At 44.1% G+C, this 18,705-nt stretch overlaps 1 protein-coding gene across 1 annotated transcript in view; it reads right to left on the bottom strand.

The window, feature by feature from the left end:
* The window catches only part of CSMD1 (CUB and Sushi multiple domains 1), a 1,672,960-nt gene that overhangs the window by 188,317 nt on the left and 1,465,938 nt on the right, over positions 1–18,705 (bottom strand). Inside the window, exons 40-41 of the mRNA XM_047092364.1 lie at positions 7,537–7,655; positions 3,348–3,417 (exon numbers count right to left, since the gene is read on the bottom strand). Coding sequence (XP_046948320.1) covers positions 3,348–3,417; positions 7,537–7,655 — 189 coding nt within the window. The remainder of the gene's footprint in view (positions 1–3,347; positions 3,418–7,536; positions 7,656–18,705) is intronic.

Raw genomic sequence — 18,705 nt, 5'->3', positions numbered from 1 at the left:
GTTAATATTGGTTGAGCTCTGAGACTGGTGCTTGACACTCAGTAACCTGTAGAGAAGTGTTTTGATATAAATTGTCTTCATTAGTACTTGAAATTTCCAAGAGCTAATAAATAAAATATTATCTCTCTATGGATTTCTAGTCTTAAAATCCCCCAGTTTGGATTAATCAGAAGCCATTAGCTTAAAAAAAAAAAAAAGAAAAGAAAAAAGAAAAAAACAAAAACAACCTTCCGCTCTCTCAGATCAGACTTTGAGACTTACTGTGGCTTGTCTGTGAGTCTTCCAACGAAAAACCTTTCTCTAGAGCTTGTAAACAGTTAGGAGCCAGCAGGCGTTACGGAAGCTGATGTATCTTCGACATTTGCTAACACAGGAGACGTGCTAATGCTAAGTCGAAGATAAAAATCAATTATACTTGACGAATATAGGTTAACTATTTGAATAAAACATGCCCTCACGTAACACTGGGTGCCATGGCACGTCATTTGGTTGAATCCCCGTTGTGAGCTGATTTCATTTCAAAGTTAAAAATGTTTCAGTCCCCAGGTTTGAGGGAAGGTTCTTCATTTACAAATAAATAGGAAGATGGACGTTTTGAAGGTAAGAGGCAGGGAGGGAGGAGGTGGCCCCCCGAAGGTGGTACCCCCGTTACTGTTTCTCCCTTGCAGGTCGCACCTGGGATGTCAAATCTCTACAGAAAGTGTCAACGTTTTAGGTGACGTGCTAATCTAGACATTTATTTTTACCAAGAAATCACTCTCAGGTAAAAAGGTATTGGTCACCAGGGAACGTTTTCACTGTTAAGCGAACATGCTTCGATGAACGTAACAGGACAGCCACTGGTTCCCGCACGAGACCGTCATAAAGGCCGCAGTTCTGTTGTAAAGGTTTGGTTCCGTTTTATCTTCCTCTGTGCACAGCTCCATCTATGTCCCGTTCTAGGTGATTAAGTTGTATGTTACTAAAAAGCATTTAACCTAGGATTTGCGTGAGAGGTCGGAAAACCAGGCTTGCAGAGGAACACGTAACAGAGCGCAGCTCTCTTGCTTTATCCGTGGGTGCCGGAAAAACGCACTAAGCGATCACAGTCCTCGGCGAATGGATCGTGAACAATGTGTGACCAGCTCAGAGGACACTTTTAAGGATGTTTGTGCCCTTTAAAATCACCTGCATTCTGGGATGCCTGGGTGGCTCCCAGTTGGTTGAGTGTCAGATCTGGGTTTCAGCTCAGGTCGTGATCTCATGGTTCCTGGGTCTGGGCCCGAGTCGGCCTCTGGGCTGGCAGTGTGGAGTCCGCTCGGGATTCTCCCCCCACCACCCACCCCTCTCTCTTTCTCCTTCTGCATTACCATACCCCTGCGGCTCACTCTCTCTCTCTCAAAATAAGTAAATGAACTTAAAAATCATCTGCATTCATTCAGGAAAGTTGACCACTCGCTCCTGAAATGGCACACGCAATAGGAAGGCGCTTGAAGGCAGTTCTGGAGACAAGGGGCTTCTGAGTGCACCCCACGCAGCATCCGTGTGCTGACACAAGAGAGGGACTAAGAACAAGGCGTCCACGATCACTGCGACACCATTCCAGATTGTCTGACCGTCAGTCACTTACGGGTCATTCAGGAATCGGGGTTACCGAGAGCCCAGTGCGCTAACTGTACCGTGGTGAGTGACAGCTGGCTCTGCCTCTAAGGTCCTTGGGACTGCAGGGAGGACCATTCGAGTTACAGAAAGTGACAGTCCAGCTGCACAAGGAAAAGCAGAGAAAACGACTTTCTGTCGCTGCTGTTTTCCAACCGGAGGGTGGGAGCCCGGACAGGGCTGGGGGGAGGGTAAGGCCAGTGAGGCAAGTCCCCCGGGTGCAAACTTTAAGAAGGCGCGCGAATCCTCAAGCCATCTGTTGGTGCAACTTCAAAAGTAATGCAAACGACAGCAGCGACAACAACAACCAGAAACAAACCCTGTGATGAACAAAATATCAACATTTCAAATACCGATGGGAGGTACTCCTACCTTCCCTTGCCTTGGCCCTTGATGCGGGGGCGGGCGCAGATGCAGGAGGCGGGGCTCAGGCAGGGCTTGTGCCTGGAGGCGGGAACTAGCAGGCACCCGGGGGCATCCCGGGGGGCATGCAGAGCAGGGGTGTGTGTGGGGGAGGGGCCTGGGGCTGCAGGGCCAGGAGCAGGGACACACCCTCGTTCCCCTGCTGTCCTAGGAGGTGCCCCGAAACCAGGGGCTGTAGGTCAGGCTCGTGTGCAGATGGCCGGCAACCACTTGGCAGGGGCCTACGAGGCACTCAAAGCCTGTGAGATCCTAAAGCCGAGGCCTCGGAGGGGAGACTCACGACTGGGGAGCATTGAGGTCGCAGGCCCACGAGGGCAAAGAACCCCAGATGTGGTGAGTGAGAAGGAAGCTGAGCTAACATCCGGGTTATTCAAGGGAGATGACGATCACGGTGTTCACCTGGGAAGGGGGTACAGGGTTTGAAGAAGGCAACAGGTGTGCAGGTCGGGCACACGGAGTCCACAGGTGAGGTCAGCACCGGACAAAGCCGTGTGGTCACCCGAGCTGTGAGTAAAGGTGTCTGAGTCAGACCTACAGCTGGTGGGCGGTGGGCGGGGCTCGAGGCCTGGGCGGCAGGAACGCCACGTAGACTTTACAGAGTCAAGAGCACCGCACATGGCCTCACACTCCAAGGTGTTCCCACAGAGGAGGGAAATGGAAACCACCTGCCGTTCCAGGGAACCCCTGGGACTCTCGACAACAGCTAACTGGGCCCCAGGGCACATCTTCGTCTTTAAAAGGCTGGGTTGGCACGTGCTTCCCTAAAGGGGCGGGCTGCACCCCGTCCTAGGGGACACGTCTGCAGCGGCTGGGGGGGGGGGCACCTCTCTGTTTCTCCTATATGATAGCAACCCTCCCACTTCACATCATTTATTTGGACTTCTGACTTTGTTTTCTGGAAACCTGATTTTCCTGAGGCCCCAAGGCTGACACGGAACGACGTTCAGGCTTTCAGACCTGCTGTGCTCATTCCCTCTCATAATTAATCCACTGGCCCTTCTGATACAAATGTAATTGGAGTCCGGTGCCTCGAGCCGGCGATCTCACACCTACTCCGCGCAGGCTGGTCCGAAGATGATGAAAAAGCCGAACTAGTACACCCCGTGGGAGAAGACGCCTGGGCCATTTTCCTCGCACCTCGACCGCGTTATGGTGTTCGTGTTAAGTAACAACTGCTTCGAGAAGGTTGCAACGTGTGCAGCCCCAAAGAGGAGCTCGAGGGGCTGGCCGCCGCGTTGCTGACAGGGCAGGTGCACAGCTAGGCGGTGTCGCGGGCGCGTCCTTACCGATGCACAGGGGAGACGGGTAGTTCCAGCGGCGAACGGTTCCCGGCATACAAGAAATGTGGGAGCGGCCCTGTGGGAGACAAGGAAATGGACTTCACGTCACTGGAAACAGGGCAGGTGCGGGTCACACGCGAGAATCTCTGTCCTTCCTGGGGTTTCCTTCTCTGATCGAAGGACAAGTCAGAAATCGTGAAATGTATTCCACTAACGTTTATCAAGGAATCCCACGCTCCGAGTCAGGATGGGGGGAAAAAAATCCATAATCACTGTGTTTCCCTTCAGTAAAGACCAGAATCTTGCCCTGGCCCACCCAACACTCTGTCTGGGATGCGCTTGTTTCCCGATGCTTAGCAAGGAGGCTTGGGAAATAAACACATCCTTGGTTGTCTTTTTTGTTTTAAATCATCAGAAGTTACGGCTTTTGATCTTGGAGGCTGTAAATGATTAGGAAATGCTAGGTGACTGATTTGAAGGTGGAAGTTCAGCAGTATGCAAGCTGCTTACAAAAAGGTACCTACCTACTCACCTTTCATGCTACGGTTCACACTCCACCCACACGCCCCTTACGGTCCCACAGAGAACTGTCAGTCCCTCCTCCACCAGACGAACAGGAGGCTTCCTATTCATTCGGTTATCGGACCGCCTCGCACACCATCACATAATTGTGGCTGCAGTCAAATGAATCCTCATCACCCACGGTCTCTTTATCCTTTAAATATATGAAGTTTTGAACTTGCAGCCTTCAAGAATATCTGTCCTATTATTTGTGTTTGAAAAATCAACCAGCTGCAGGTCAAATCCTGAGAGTTTTGTGCAAAAATCTCTCACAATAAAAGAGAAGGTAGTCAACGGGACACCCGTGTGTGCAGACTACTCGTGTTTATTTTGTTTTCCTCCCTGTGACTAGGTGGTCTTCTCTGCCATGCATACTTATCCTGTGAGCCTCCGTTTGCCCCATGACTGGCACAGACACAGCTGAAAACAAATCTTTGATTCATGTTAAATAATCCCCGCCATGTCGCGAACGCATCAAACAAGCGTTTGCGTTAATGCAGTTGTCAATAACAAACCAATTCCCTGAGCTCAGAAACATTTCATACTCAATTCATCTGCCATAAAACTCATTTTCTCATACTTTCTGATATGTTAAAAAGTCATTACAGCCAAAGGAGACTATATTTACTCTTAAAGAAGACATTCTGTGCAGCACATTTCCTGCTAAAGTTCATGCCGTGTGTATACTCATTTTCTGATCCATTGAATTATCTTTAATAAATTTCTTCCTGAATTACGGACAGACATAAAGTGCAAAAGCCTTTCAAGGTATTTATTGATGGCTACCAATAAAGGAGGCATTTATTACTGATCTGGGTCATATTCTGTTATTGATTCTAGCACAAACACTTTATTTATGTATGTAGGTATGTATGTATGCATGCATCTATGTTTGTATTATTATGAGGAAGACAGAGTGTGAGCAGAGGAAGGGCAGAGAGAGAGGGAGAATCCCAAGCAGACTCCACAACTCCACACTGTCAGCACACGGCCGGATGTGGGGCTCGAACTCATGAAACTGAGACTGTGGCCTGAGTGGAAATCAAGAGCGGGACGCTTCCCCGACTGGGCCCCTCAGGCAGGCGCCCCCGGCACCGACATTCTACATTAGTGATTCCGGCTGAAATGTGTATCGTGTATCGTGGATGCAAAACAAGACAGGACTCTATTATCTACTAGTTTGGAAGGGCGTTTTCTTTTTTCATCTCTTCAAAGAACTCTGAAACAAGCCTGCAGAAAATGGAAATCCTAAATCCCACGAGCACTCGGGATCCCTCTCAACGTGTCACGTGATCGCACCTTTGCGCCAGGCCCAGGAACCTCCCTAGGCACACACGCTCACAGACATTTGTGTGCAAACTGTCCGAGGAAGGCTGCTTTTCATGAATGATGTGCAACGTATGCACGCTGTGCTTCCAAATACGTGACTGTGCTAGAAGATTCTTGTCAACCGTTAGCAATTAAAAACAAAAAATCCAGGCTGTTTCCTTACTCCCGTGAACGACCCACAGCAGCTTGTGAGGTCAGAGCCGGAGCCTGTCTGTGATGAAGACAAGACAGCTTGGTTTGCGTTTGGAAAACAGGCTGTGCTCGGCAGACGTGTGTCCTCAAACTTATCTGCAGGCAGCACACCCTTTGGTGCGTTCTAAGAAAGGCCCTTACCGAATAATCCTTTCCAGTTTCCTCTTGGAGGGCCGCAGAGGTGTCTCTTATAAAAGGGTTCTCCAAGTGGCACCAGGAACCAGTGGGAAGGAGGTGGGTATCCAGAAGCAAAGCAAGGACCGACACGTGGGGGTCTGCGCTCATTTACAACGTGCGCAGAAAGAGGCATGGTGATGGCGTATCAGTACATCCTGCTGTGTCTCTCTAAATGGAACCCTTGGGGTGTGGCTCAGAATTCTTTATACTGTAACTTGTTTAAGATTTGTCTTAAAGAGGGGTGCCTGGGGGGCTCAGTCAGTTTTGCTTCTGATTCTTGATCTCGGCTCAGGCCACGATCTCACGGTTCGTGGGTTCAAGCTCCACACCGGGCTCTGTGCTGACAGCTCAGAGCCTGCTTGCGATTCTCTCTCTCTCCCTCTCTCTACCACTCCCTCACTCGTGCTGCCGCTGTCTCTCAAAATAAAGAAATAACCTTTAAAAAAAAAAGATTTGTATTAAAGAATCGGTTCAGATAGCCTTAGCACGCTTGTTTAAAAACTTGGCTCAGTTGTAGAAGGTGTAGTAAAGCTTCCTCAGTAACTCTTGTCCTGCTCTGCAAGGAAGGGTCTGCCCATCTCCTGGCAGAGTCAAAGTAATTACGGTAGTGCCCACGAAATCTGTAGGCTGTAGCTGTTCTTACTCAGGTGACTTTAGACACCGGTGTTTGTTCGTCGTGACTGCAATGATGCTTTTCCCTTGCCGGGATGTGTCAGGCATCTTGCAGACACAGAAGGGTGGGTCCTCTAAACCCACAACCTGGGCTGATTCCCAAGCGTGGCCCCACCGGGGATGCCCTACCAGTTCTTCTGTTCCACCCCCTTCTCTCACCCCCGGCTCAGCTCCCACCTCCTCATCAGTGAAAGACGGGCCTCCTGTTCCCACCCCGTATGGGTGACCGGGAGGAACACAGGTGAGGCACCTGGGGGGCACTCCTTCCGCGCTCGCTGTTTGTGAGCTGTCGTTGTGACCCGTCTCGGCCCTGCAAAATATCTCCCTCCAACACACTCTGGAACTTATATCATACACGGTGGTGGCCTTGTACTCTGGAACCTTGCAACTTTTTTCCGATGCTTCCTCAAGCTCATTAAATCAGTTAAAGACCAGAACTAAACATTTCCCCTTGAAATACCATGAGCTTCAATGTCATCATAAGCATGCCGCAAAAAGTACTCTGTGACCCCAAATAACTGAAGAGCAGACAAACATCGGGCTTAACTATTTCTACCGGACTTTGTAACATACGTGCTTAGGTTATTAATATTGTTGGCAGGGAGAGTCATATCATTATGTTAAGTGAGAGAGAGAAACTAATTTGTGAGTAAGCTTATTTGCAGTTAGACTAGAAAAAATTAACAGAAAAAGTAACCAATGTCGCTACATATTAGGTTATCGATGTTTATAAAACTTTCATATAAAATTATAAAAAAGTGATAAAAACTTGTCAATATTTCTTGAAAATGATGTCAACCTATTACTTGAGGACCTTAGTACCTGGGCAGAGTAGGTACCGAATGGGGATTTGCCCAACTGAATGTGGGACCGAGGTACAAAGCAGGACAGACACACCGCCCAAAAGCAGATCCCGTCACTGAGTGGCCGGGGTCACACGTTGAAGGAGACCATGTCAGGACTCTGTCCCTTAGAATTTTCTCTGCATACTCTTTGGGAGAACATACATTCTGAAATAAAATAATTACAAAACTGAGACGCTCGGCTTTGAAAGAGTGCTTTATCGTTTAGAGCGACTTCCACATTCTAATTAAGATGACCAGCAGGCATGGCTTAATGTGACCACTGCGATTCCCAAACAGGGTGAGAGAAACTAGATGAGCTTCTCTGGGTACAGATCCCAGGCGCTGGTTGCCTTCCCCGAAGCTGGGCAGGGACTACGAAGTTTAACCCTCGCCATTCCCAAATCTCCGAAGGAAAGTACCTGCAAGGTATATCCCGGTTCACACTGGAAGGACAGGACGTCGTTCACCATATACCGATCACCTGTTTTGATGCCGTTGCTGGGAAGGACGGGTTCTTGACACGCAGCGAGACCCACCGCTGTGGAGACGCAAAGACAAGTGCTGAGGAGTGTAATACGAATGATATTATGGCTCGAGTAACAGATAGGTTCTTCGGCTGCTCTCCTCCCGACAAGAAGAACGAAAGGCCTTAACTCTTTCTCCTGTGGTACTACCAAGACCACAAGCAACGTTAAATCGGTCATTAGCTAATTCTTAAGTATCAGTACGTTTCATTTACATCACGCGGCGAACCAAGCTTGTCCTCAGACAATAAAGTCTGCTACTTCCGTGTTTACTCCTACACACTCCAATTCCAACACATACCCATTTTAAAAGGTCCTTTAAAATTATGTTCCTTATCATATGCAAAATCCATGACAATGGTCGCTTGCTTTGTGTTTTTCAAGCATAGATGGCAATCTTTATGAAACATTTTAAGTGTGCATCTGGGAAGTCTACCCTTCCGGAAAAACATAATATGAGAACAAATCTTCGAATATTTTAGGTTCTCTCTCGCTCTCATTTAAAGACAACAACAAGGGGCGCCTGGGTGGCTCAGTCGGTTCAGCGTCCGACTTCAGCTCAGGTCATGATCTCGCGGTCCGGTCCGTGAGTTCGAGCCCCGTGTCGGGCTCTGGCTCAGAGCCTGGAGCCTGCTTCGGATCCTGTGTCTCCCTCTCTCTCTGACCCTCCCCATTCATGCTCTGTCTCTCTCTGTCTCAAAAATAAATAAACATTAAAAAAAAATTAAAAAATAAATAAAGACAACAACAAAATCCTCTTGAGCAGTGTGTTCGTGGGTGAACAGGACCAATATCCACGGATCTAAGGCTGTAATCAGACACGTTTCTCAATGGAACTGCCTTCAGTTAGGGCACTAACGATTTTTTTAATGCGTCATATAATACCGGCTGTCGGCCTAAAGTACAGAAAAAATTAACTCTAAGCATTTAACACTGATACCGCTCCATATAAACCCCATAGAACAAATAACAAAATATGCAGCTATGGCATTTTATAGAATAAACAATACATTGGACATGGGCCGGCGCTAAGGACTCGGTGATTGCAAATACCCCTTTGTATCGATGTGGCGTGTCTTCTCTCAGCCCGGTTTACACAGACTGAGGGGTTATCCAGGGTGACAGATGGGGAAGGATGTTACCGAGAGGAGCCCAGCTTAAAATTCTTCCTGTGACCTTGGACGTACATTTCAGTTCTTGTTCTTGACACTAACAGGAATGAATGGGTCAGAGTCGTTACCTGGTTGGGATGGGGGACGCGTGGGAATTACGGCTGGGACAGGGAAGGTGGGGAAGCCCGCCAGTCAACCCAGAAGCGGAAGAACAGGTCTATGCAGGCAGCCGTGCAAGATGAGGTTGTGCGCAGCCTGCCTCCCACCCAGGACTGTGTGCGTGTGTGTGGGCGCTGTGGCTGGGACACCTCCTCTCATCGGTGCACCCTCTGTTGTTCCATTAGGCTTCACTTAAAAACCACGAGGTGAAGGATAAAATTATTCAGAAATCCAAGATGGCTAAAGAACGCACAACGTGCGTCTGGAAGCAGGAGCCGATGTGACTCTGCATATGCTCCCTGGTGCAGCAGGCTCTGGGTCCAGGCAACGGCAACCACGCACGTTGATACGGACGGATCACTGTACTGGACGCATTATATTGCTCGAATCCTCACAGAGAGCTAACCGACTCCTTGTGTGTGATGTTAAGGAAAGGGCAAAGTCAAGTCAAATTAACAGGTCAAGTTTCCCAGTGCAGGTATGTAAATGCCCCCATCTCTCGAGGTCGGTAACTGAATGGTCAACCGGCAGGCAACAAATTCCTCCACTTCCTTGCTTTACAAAGCATGTTATGAGAGTCTGACAAGGACACACCATGTGGGCCCCAGCTCACAGCTGCTGAGGCAGAATGACCACGTTAACACCATCCTTAAGGTTTTGTGTGCATTAAAGTTTGAGAAGCAACTAGTTTGCCTCACTTTCCCCCCAAACCTGAGATGAACTGAAGCAAAGAGAGAAAGTATCTTCATCTTTTACCACCAGTGTGATTATTCATCTGAGAAAAACCATGCTACAGAATGTGCACCAGAATTGGACACCACCGGTACATAAACTAGCTGGATGATTTCAAGCCTTGTAACACATTGATTTTATCTGGGATGAGCAGGTATGAAGTGTATCATAAAGGTTTTCTAAGTTGAAATTGATATCTCCCTAAATGGCTATATATTAAATGCCATATTAAATGGCTATATATTAAAAATGCACTGAGTAGCATTTGTTTTTAATCCCTGGCACAATCTTTCAAGCCAACTGGGGCTTTTTAGATATGACAAAATTGCTAAATATGGGAAAGTACAATCACTTAGGCCTTTTTCTTGTTTTATTGGTACAAGTCTAATTTATCTCTTTCTCAACTGGAGAACATATACTGTAACTATGTTTAAATTTCACGATTTTTCCTACCACAGCCTAGAGATATCACCTACCATATGTCACTATTTTTTTTTATTTGACCCTGAAAAAGAAATACTTCAAATATCCTTGGTATAAATTTAATTACAATTTGAAATACTAAAAACCTAATTTATGGTGGCACCACATTTTCATTGTAGTATACTTTAGGTGCACACCAGGCATGTCAGAGACCAGAGAATATTAATAACCCAAAAATAAATCAAAGTAAACCAAAGACATATTTTGAAATAAAAAAATGCAACAAGTAATTCAAAATTAAATTCCAGTTATGAAACACCAACCCTTTACATACAAGCTATAATGGGATTTTACCTATGCACTATATTTGTTTATTTTAAGTTGATTTCTATGCATTTATTATATATTTATTTTCATTTCCTCCTTACTTAAATTGTGTAAATCCAATTCTTCTTAAAAAAAATAAGTTGCACTTATCTGTAACTACAGGAATTATAATACATTTTCTGAATAAATCAAAAACATACAAAAATCATTTTAATCAGTATTTGATATGATGAGACACAGGAAGCAGTTATATGTAGACCTTGATATTTGGAAAAAAATTTTTTAATGTTTATTTATTTTTGAGACAGAGAGAGACACAGCATGAATGGGGGAGGGGCAGAGAGAGAGGGAGACACAGAATCGGAAGCAGGCTCCAGGCTCTGAGCCATCAGCCCAGAGCCTGACGTGGGGCTCGAACTCACGGACCGGACCGCGAGATCGTGACCTGAGCTGAAGTCGGACGCTTAACCGACTGAGCCACCCAGGCGCCCCAATATTTGAATTTTTTTTAATGTTTATTTTTGAGAGAGAGACAGAGCATGAGTGGGGGAGGGGCAGAGAGAGAGGGAGACACAGAATCCCAAGCAGGCTCCAGGCTCCCAGCTGTGAGCACAAAGCCTGATGCTGGCTTGAACTCACGATCCGTGTGATCATGACCAGAGCTGAAGTCGGACGCTTAACCGACTGAGCCACCCAGACACCCCTACCCTGATATTTGAACTGTAGACAGAAGTATCTTCCTTGTCTTGCTTCTCTGTGTCACTAGGTGTCCCATATATTTTAGAAGCTAACAACATGGAGATGTTTGTTACTTCTAGTAACAGTCCTAGTGATATCATCTACATGTATTTACATGGAGATAAGTCAATAAATGATTGATAGGCTCATCCACAAGTATTTATTGAGCCACCCTGGACCGGAGCCAAGTATTTCCCATACATCATGCTTCTCTCCTAACGATGCAATGCTGGCTACCCTGGGAGTCAGTCAAGCTGAAGTGAAAACAGTAGATTTATGTTACGAGTGGGGGTTTTAATGTTTGTTTGGGTTTAGAAAACCAGCACTCTATCAGAGGGGAGAATTCAAGGTGCGGCAGATTCAGACTCAAAACCAGGTGGGGTTGAGGTGCAGCCCCAGACAGAAGTGTTCCAACACAGCAGAGTGGCACCAAGTCCTATGATTTACAGGATCGGGGTAAAACCCCTTAGAGACAGAGCAACCTTGCACATGAGGGACCCCAAACGGGGAAACCGGACAGGAGGGAGCCAGCATCCCAGCGCCAGAAATACTGGTAACAGTGAAAAGACAACAAGTCCTAACTGACAAGACAGAACAATGGCTTTCTGACCTTTAGGGCACAGAAGGAGGCATACTCAACAATCTTTGGTACGAAAGGGTAGACTATGTGTATTCAATCATTACACTAACCAACGTGTGAAATAAAGAAGGTACTAGAAGTGGCAAGAAGGTCAGTTTAAGTCCACACATGTATGCGTCATTCCTGAAAACACCTATAACGGGAAGAGTTTTAGAAGAACCTTGCTGGAGCAAAACTGACTTTTAATGTTAAGTCATGGGTGGTATTATCACTTATGTGCCAGATAAAATCGTAAAACCAGTCCACTAAAAGCTAGTGATTTAGACACAGAATGAGACACGTAGGGAGGCACATACAAATAAAAGAACCCTGCTCTAAAACTTCTCTAAAATAAAGTCGTGACGCGAAGCCATCTGGCAGGAAAATTCAAAATTAATTTTTCAGAAGGAGAGGCATCTGGTAGAGTATATTGTCCCATTGTAAGCAAGAGCGTTGTAGAAAATATTTCTAGTTCTTTCAAGGCACAGCATATTTACATTTCATACCATACATGGTGATACAGCAAAGGGTATAAAGCTAGGCTTCTGACAAGGTGGTTCCGAAGCAACCTGACTGAATCTTGAGGTATCCCGATCAAATGTGAAGTTCCTAAGAAGGTAATTGTTGGGTGTTCTAAAGATTTAGCCCTGCTGCCATAAATGAGCAACAACACAGGGTACACGTGTTTTTATGTAGTGCGACGTTTATGCCATATTGTACACAGATATACACTGGGATCCTTTCACCTATAAATGTGCACATTTTGCAATGTGTTGATTTCTAAAGTTGGGATGAGATTTAGAAGACAGCCAAAGCAGTCTGTGTTTCTCCATGTGTCTAGCCCTCCAAGCGAAGGACATAAAACAAAGTCATTAAAAAGGCAAGGGTCGTAATTTGACCAAATCTACAGCTTAATGGTTTTGCTTTTGCCAGTGGAGCATCAGATGTGGGAGTTACGAAGCGGATGACGGCAAGTAGCCTCCTCGGGTCTCCGGAAGGGATTGTAGCCGTTCTTCTAAACTCATTAGATAAAATGCAGAGAACAGTCTGCTTGAATTTTGAAAGTGGAAACAATTTTGAAATCCATGACAAACATGTAATTTTTTGAAAGGTTTGGAGCAGGAAAAGTGGGCCTTTGTAGGTACAGCGGACAGACGTGGAAGACTTTCGTCACCTCGGCAACTGTCCTCGTTTTGGCCGGCGTGACGTGTGATTTTTAAAGGTCACGACTTAAAAAAGGAATTATGTCATGCCAGCTGCACTGCTCAAAACAATAATGAAGATGAAACAGAGAGCGGTAAGCTGACCTGAACGGAGAGATCACCAGAGCTGGGTTCGTGACAAGGACGGAGAGGTGAAAGAACTATGCAGATATAGGGGCATTCTTAAGTACACACGGAGGCCACCATAAGAACCAGAGGGACCCCATGTGATATTCCTTAATTTTGAAAAGAAAAGAATTGGGGGGCACATTCTTTTGCTAACTAAATTAATAACCATCTCTTTGCACAAAACTGGTGGATAAAAAGCTGTCTTTACACGTGGGTAGGTAAGGTACACCCTAAAACAGAAGTGTTACTGATCAGGTCTGTAACCCGTAAATGGAAACTTGTATTAAAGGGTCAGACGATGTGATGGAAAACTGGGGAATAAAGGCATCACAGCTTCACTTAGGGAGATGCCACGGGAGGTGACAATACATGAAATAAATGTCAAATGTTATGATCACATAGACATAAACCTAATGAGCGTCGCACTGCACACCTAGACTTTCATATTTCACTGTTTTATGAGTCAATACGTCTCTATGACAACAGAATGTGTACACAGAAAACCCCATTAACTAATCAAATAGCATCTGATAGAAAGAAAAGAAACTACTTTTTTAAATCATTGTCAAAGAAGTGTAGCATCATGTGGAGCTAAAAATATTTTCTTCTTCTCTATTAAAAAAAATTCTTTAACGTTTATTCATGTTTGAGAGACAGAGCGCAAGCAGGGATAGGCCAGAGAGAGAGAGGGAGACACAGAATCCGAAGCAGGCTCCAGGTTCGGAGCTGTCAGCACAGAGCCCAACGTGGGACGTGAACTCAAGACCTGAGAGATCATGACCTGAGCCCAAGTTGGACACTTAACTGACTGAGCCCCTAAAAATATTTCTCTTATCTGTAAACTGTGGGCCTGCTAAGTCCACATAATAAATACTTTCTGTATTCTTTCCACTTAGTAGATCATAAGAAATCTTCAAAGCATAAGGGATTGTATGTCCTGTGTCAAGAAAAGTCGTAGCATAAATTTGGGGGAAATAGAGATTCTATTTATCTCTCTTGGAGGTTTGGAAGTATTTTAGATATAAAGGCACAGAGAAATCCTGCGGTGATGAATCCTCCTCGACTTTATTTGAAGGGTTTCCAAAATGTCTGTGATTACAGGACCACTTCGGGCAGTGGACCACCCGTGGATAAGACAGGACAGGAGTGTCGGGCAGAACAGGTTGAGAAGCACTGACCTTGTCTCTCACTCATGGAGAGGAGGGAAGTGAGTGCTCAAGTCTGGAAAGGGCACGGCTGAGCTCCACCCTCCGAACACCTTCTGATTACTGGTGGATCACGTGTCCCACCACCACACGGCAGAGCTCTGACTGCATGTTAAGGTTAAAATGGCTCCTGGACCATAAACCTCATCAAACTACAGACTCCACGGGGACTCGACCTGGCTCCCCCTTCTTCATTAGTGCTATACGTTGAATACTTGTGTGCCTCCCTCCACACCTCCCCCCCCCACCCCCCGCAAATGCATTTGTTGAAGCTCTAATCCCCAACGTGATGGTGTCTGGAAGTGAGGTCTTTGAGAGATAATTAGGTTGAGATGAATTCACGCGGGTGAGCCTCTCCCGATGGGATGAAGGCCCTTATGAGAAGGGTAAGAGACACCTCTCTCCGGACGTGTGCACCCAGGAAAGGCCAGGTGAGTACACACTGAGAAGGTGGCTGGTTACAAGCCAGGAAGCAGATCGCCACCAGGAACCGAACCTGCCAGCATCTTGATCTTGGACTTCCCATCTTCCAGATCAGTGAGAAATAAATGTCTGTTGTTTCAGCCCCCCGGTCTGTGGTGTTTTGTCACAGCAGCCAGACCTGACTAAGACGTCTGCACACAGAACGCATCTAGTGCATGGACTGGAATAAGCATACACACATTGACCGAATTAATAAATGGATAAAAGGATAATACGCTGTGGCAAAATGATCACAGTTATTAGTTAAAGTCTATCTTGGCTGCTAAACAACATGTTCTCGTATTTTCCATTAATAAAGAACAAACGCTATGAAATGGATCGTACTCTACCTATGTCTCCCTATGTCTCCAATACACAGCAGCGAACAGATTACCTGCCCCAAGTGACATATTGCTAAACACACCTCTCACCCACAGCGAAAAGAGAAACGTCCTGTCTTGGAGAAGGTCCTCAGCTACGTGCACATGGCTGACTTTCTATGCTTGTTTCATGAGCAGAACGACCACGTAAGCTAGAACTGAAAAAAGTTCCATCCTCTTTGCCACAGAGATACTTATTACAAATTAGAGAAACTGTTTTCCCACTTGAAAACTTACTAGATGCACATAGAGTTCAGAAAACTCAGAATATTACGTGTAGTTGAAATTTTTAAATGTCAAACCTTACACTTGAACTTAACCTCAATTACACAAAAATAAATATAATGGTATTTATTGGTGTTTCCAGGGTTTCTGAGTAAAAGGTCAATTATAGGTTTAAAATGATAACAATGGCAATAAAAACTATCTTGGATTGTTTAATTTATGTATCAGTTAGACTGGCGGAAATACGTATCAAATAAAATGTGGACATTTAATACCTGTGACTATATGTATACATAGGAATACTTAATGCATGAGTTTTTGCATGTTTTTGCTTTTCATTGAAGTAAGCAAATATAAAATATTCAGATTTCATTGAGATTCTTATTATCCAATAGGCCAAATCATCAGATTAACTGACTGAATCAAGGAACATTATTTAAGGAAAAAAAAAGTGTTTTTAGCAAAATACACCCATAATTTTCATACTTTTCTTTTGGCATGACGTTTTATAACACTGAACAATGTTCTTTGAGCCAAATCTGGTCATGTTTATTTCTTGCTGTAGTAACTCCTTTCATTAGCCCTCCAGCTGAATATATTTTTTCTGGCCCTTTACAAAAAGATGTTACTGACCCATGATCAATAATAGTCTTCCACAATTTGCTTAAGGTGTAATACTAAACACTTTCATATAGATATTTGATCATTGTAAACAGACGTTTGTGATATTTAGTATATAGGCTTGAGGAAACATTACAGACTAATATGAACCTCCTTACAGAATAAAATATCTGTATGGTCAGAAGACCATGCAGATAAATTATACTAATGATACGACAAAGTATGAAATAATTTAACATGTTGGATTTTACATAACATCTGATGAGCACAATGTCAGAACCTCAACTGTAGCTATACCTTAGAAACAAAAGAAAAGAAAAGACTGCAACAGTGTGCATTCAGGCCAAACATATTATTTGTTAGCAGATTAAGAAATTGGTAGCACAGTAAAGCAAAGGTATAAATATATAAACATATATACATATTTTTTAAAATTCTCTGCTCTTTGAACAATGTGAATTAATTTAACTAGTCCTTCAACAATTTAACTCATATTTTAAAAAAAATATATCAATTCTAGGAGTAATGTCGGCAAGATGGCAAAGTAGGAAACCCCAGGGCTTCCTTCCCCCTTGGAGACACCAACTTAACGCCAATACAGACAAACTCCCCCGTAGGAAATTTAGAAACCATTTAAAAGGTTCCTGAACCCTGGAGAAGCACAAAGCAAACTGCATTGGAGCTGGTGGAAAAGTTCATGGCCAGAGACTCTCTCCACGACACAGTGGGCACGACTGGAAGGAAAGTCCCAACTTCCAAGTTCTCCTTGTGGATGGAAAGATGACAGTGGAACATATACCCAATGTTCTGACTTTTTAGAGAGCTGCCTGAGGGACTGGTTTCTCTCTTCCTTGAATCTAAGGGTTGATAGGAACAAACGCGAAGTCAGTACCTCAGAGCAAAGGCAATAATGTGGACTGGTTCACACCAGAATTTGTAGTACCATAGCCAGGGGGAAGGGGCGGTGGGGGTGGGGGTGGGGGTTCAAGTTGCAAGCAGCCATGGTAAGAGACACATCTAGGGGAAGTTCCTGACTGGCAGCCAGCAAACGTCTCCTGTCAGGAGATTACATGCGCAAGACCCAAGAGCACACATCCTAAGAAGAGGCTGGAGCACTCAATCTCTACTTGGGCCAACAGGCAAAAGTCCACCCTCTACAAAACGAAATTGCAGAGACAGAGAAATGTGGCTGAACAGAAGGTAAAACAAAATTGCAACAGAAGATGAAACAACATATGAAGAAATGAGAAAATGGTCAAATTAAAGGGTCAAATGAAATCTCTAGAAACCCACCATACAGAAATGGAGACGTGAATTACCAGGCAAAGAATTCAAAATAATGGTCATTAGACTGCTCAACAAATTACAAGAGAACACAGATAAACTACTCAACTCAATCAAGAAAGGGATATATGAACAAAATAAAAATAACAACAACAACAACAACAACAACAAAAACATGAAGAAAGACCAAACAGAAATTGTGAACTAAAGAATACAAGAACTGAATTGACAAATCCATTAGAGAGGATCAACATTAGACTTATTGAAGCACAAGAAAGAAACAGCAACCTTGAAGAAGACAGGTCATTTGAAATTGTCAAGTCAGAGGAGAATAAAAGGCAGAAAAATGAATACAGTTTAATGGAATTATAGAAAACCATCAAACAGAACTCTATGTGTATTATGGGAATCTCAGAAGGAAGAAAACAAGAGAAGAGAAGGCCGAAAGTCTATTTGAAGACATAATGGCTGAAAACTGTCCAAATCTGAGGAAAGAAACGGGCATACCAATTAAGTAAGTTTAAGGAACTCTAACCAGGTTAAATCTAAAGAAACCTACATTGAGACATACCATAATCAAATTATCACAACAAGAAGACAATGAAAAAACATTTTTTTTTCTCTTGTAAACAGCAAGAGAAAAGAAAACTGTAAGGTTCAAGGAAGTTTCTATCAGACTTCCAGTGGATTTTATTCATCAGAAACCTTGCAGGTTAAATGGATTCAGATGGCATATTTAAAATGCTGAAAGACAAAACACAAACAAACAAACAAAAAAACCCAAAACTGATAACCAAGAATACTATATCCAGCAAAACTGCCCTTCAGAGATGAAGAAGAAATTAAGACATTTCCAGATAAAAACTGAGGGAGTTCATCACCACTAGATCTGCCCCCAAAGAAATGCAAATTTATGTTAATGGATATGCAATATAAAAGGGTAATTTGTGTCATCAATAAAGAGGAGATATAAAGTAGAACAGATATAAAGTAGAATTTTATATGTGATAAAAATTATTATCATAAAATATATTATTGCAATTTTAAGAAGCCTCATGTAATTGCAATGGTATCATTAAAGAAAATAACTACATTATACACACAAAGTGAAATGAGAAATAAATTACAGCATATCACTACAAAAGTACAACAGAACACAAAAATCAGCAATAGGGGAAAAGAAGGGCAAAGAAGCTGTAAGACATACAGAAAATAGATGAATAAAATGGCAACAGCAAGTCCTTCCTCATCAGTGATTACTTTAAATGTAAATGAATTAAATACACCAAGTAAAAGACACAGATTGGCAAAATGGATAAAAATAAATAAGATCCAATCATATGCTGCCTACAAGACACTCACTTTAGATGTAAGGATACACGTAGACTTAAAATGAAATGATGTAAAAGATATTTCATAAGACTAAGAAACTAACAAGATCAGGAG

This window comes from Lynx rufus, unplaced genomic scaffold (genome assembly GCF_022079265.1).
Source record: "Lynx rufus isolate CCGP_SWC_20201006 ecotype Redwood Valley unplaced genomic scaffold, mLynRuf1.p SCAF_3, whole genome shotgun sequence".
NCBI classification, from domain to species: domain Eukaryota; kingdom Metazoa; phylum Chordata; class Mammalia; order Carnivora; family Felidae; genus Lynx; species Lynx rufus.
This window is presented reverse-complemented; position numbering and strand designations above follow the sequence as displayed.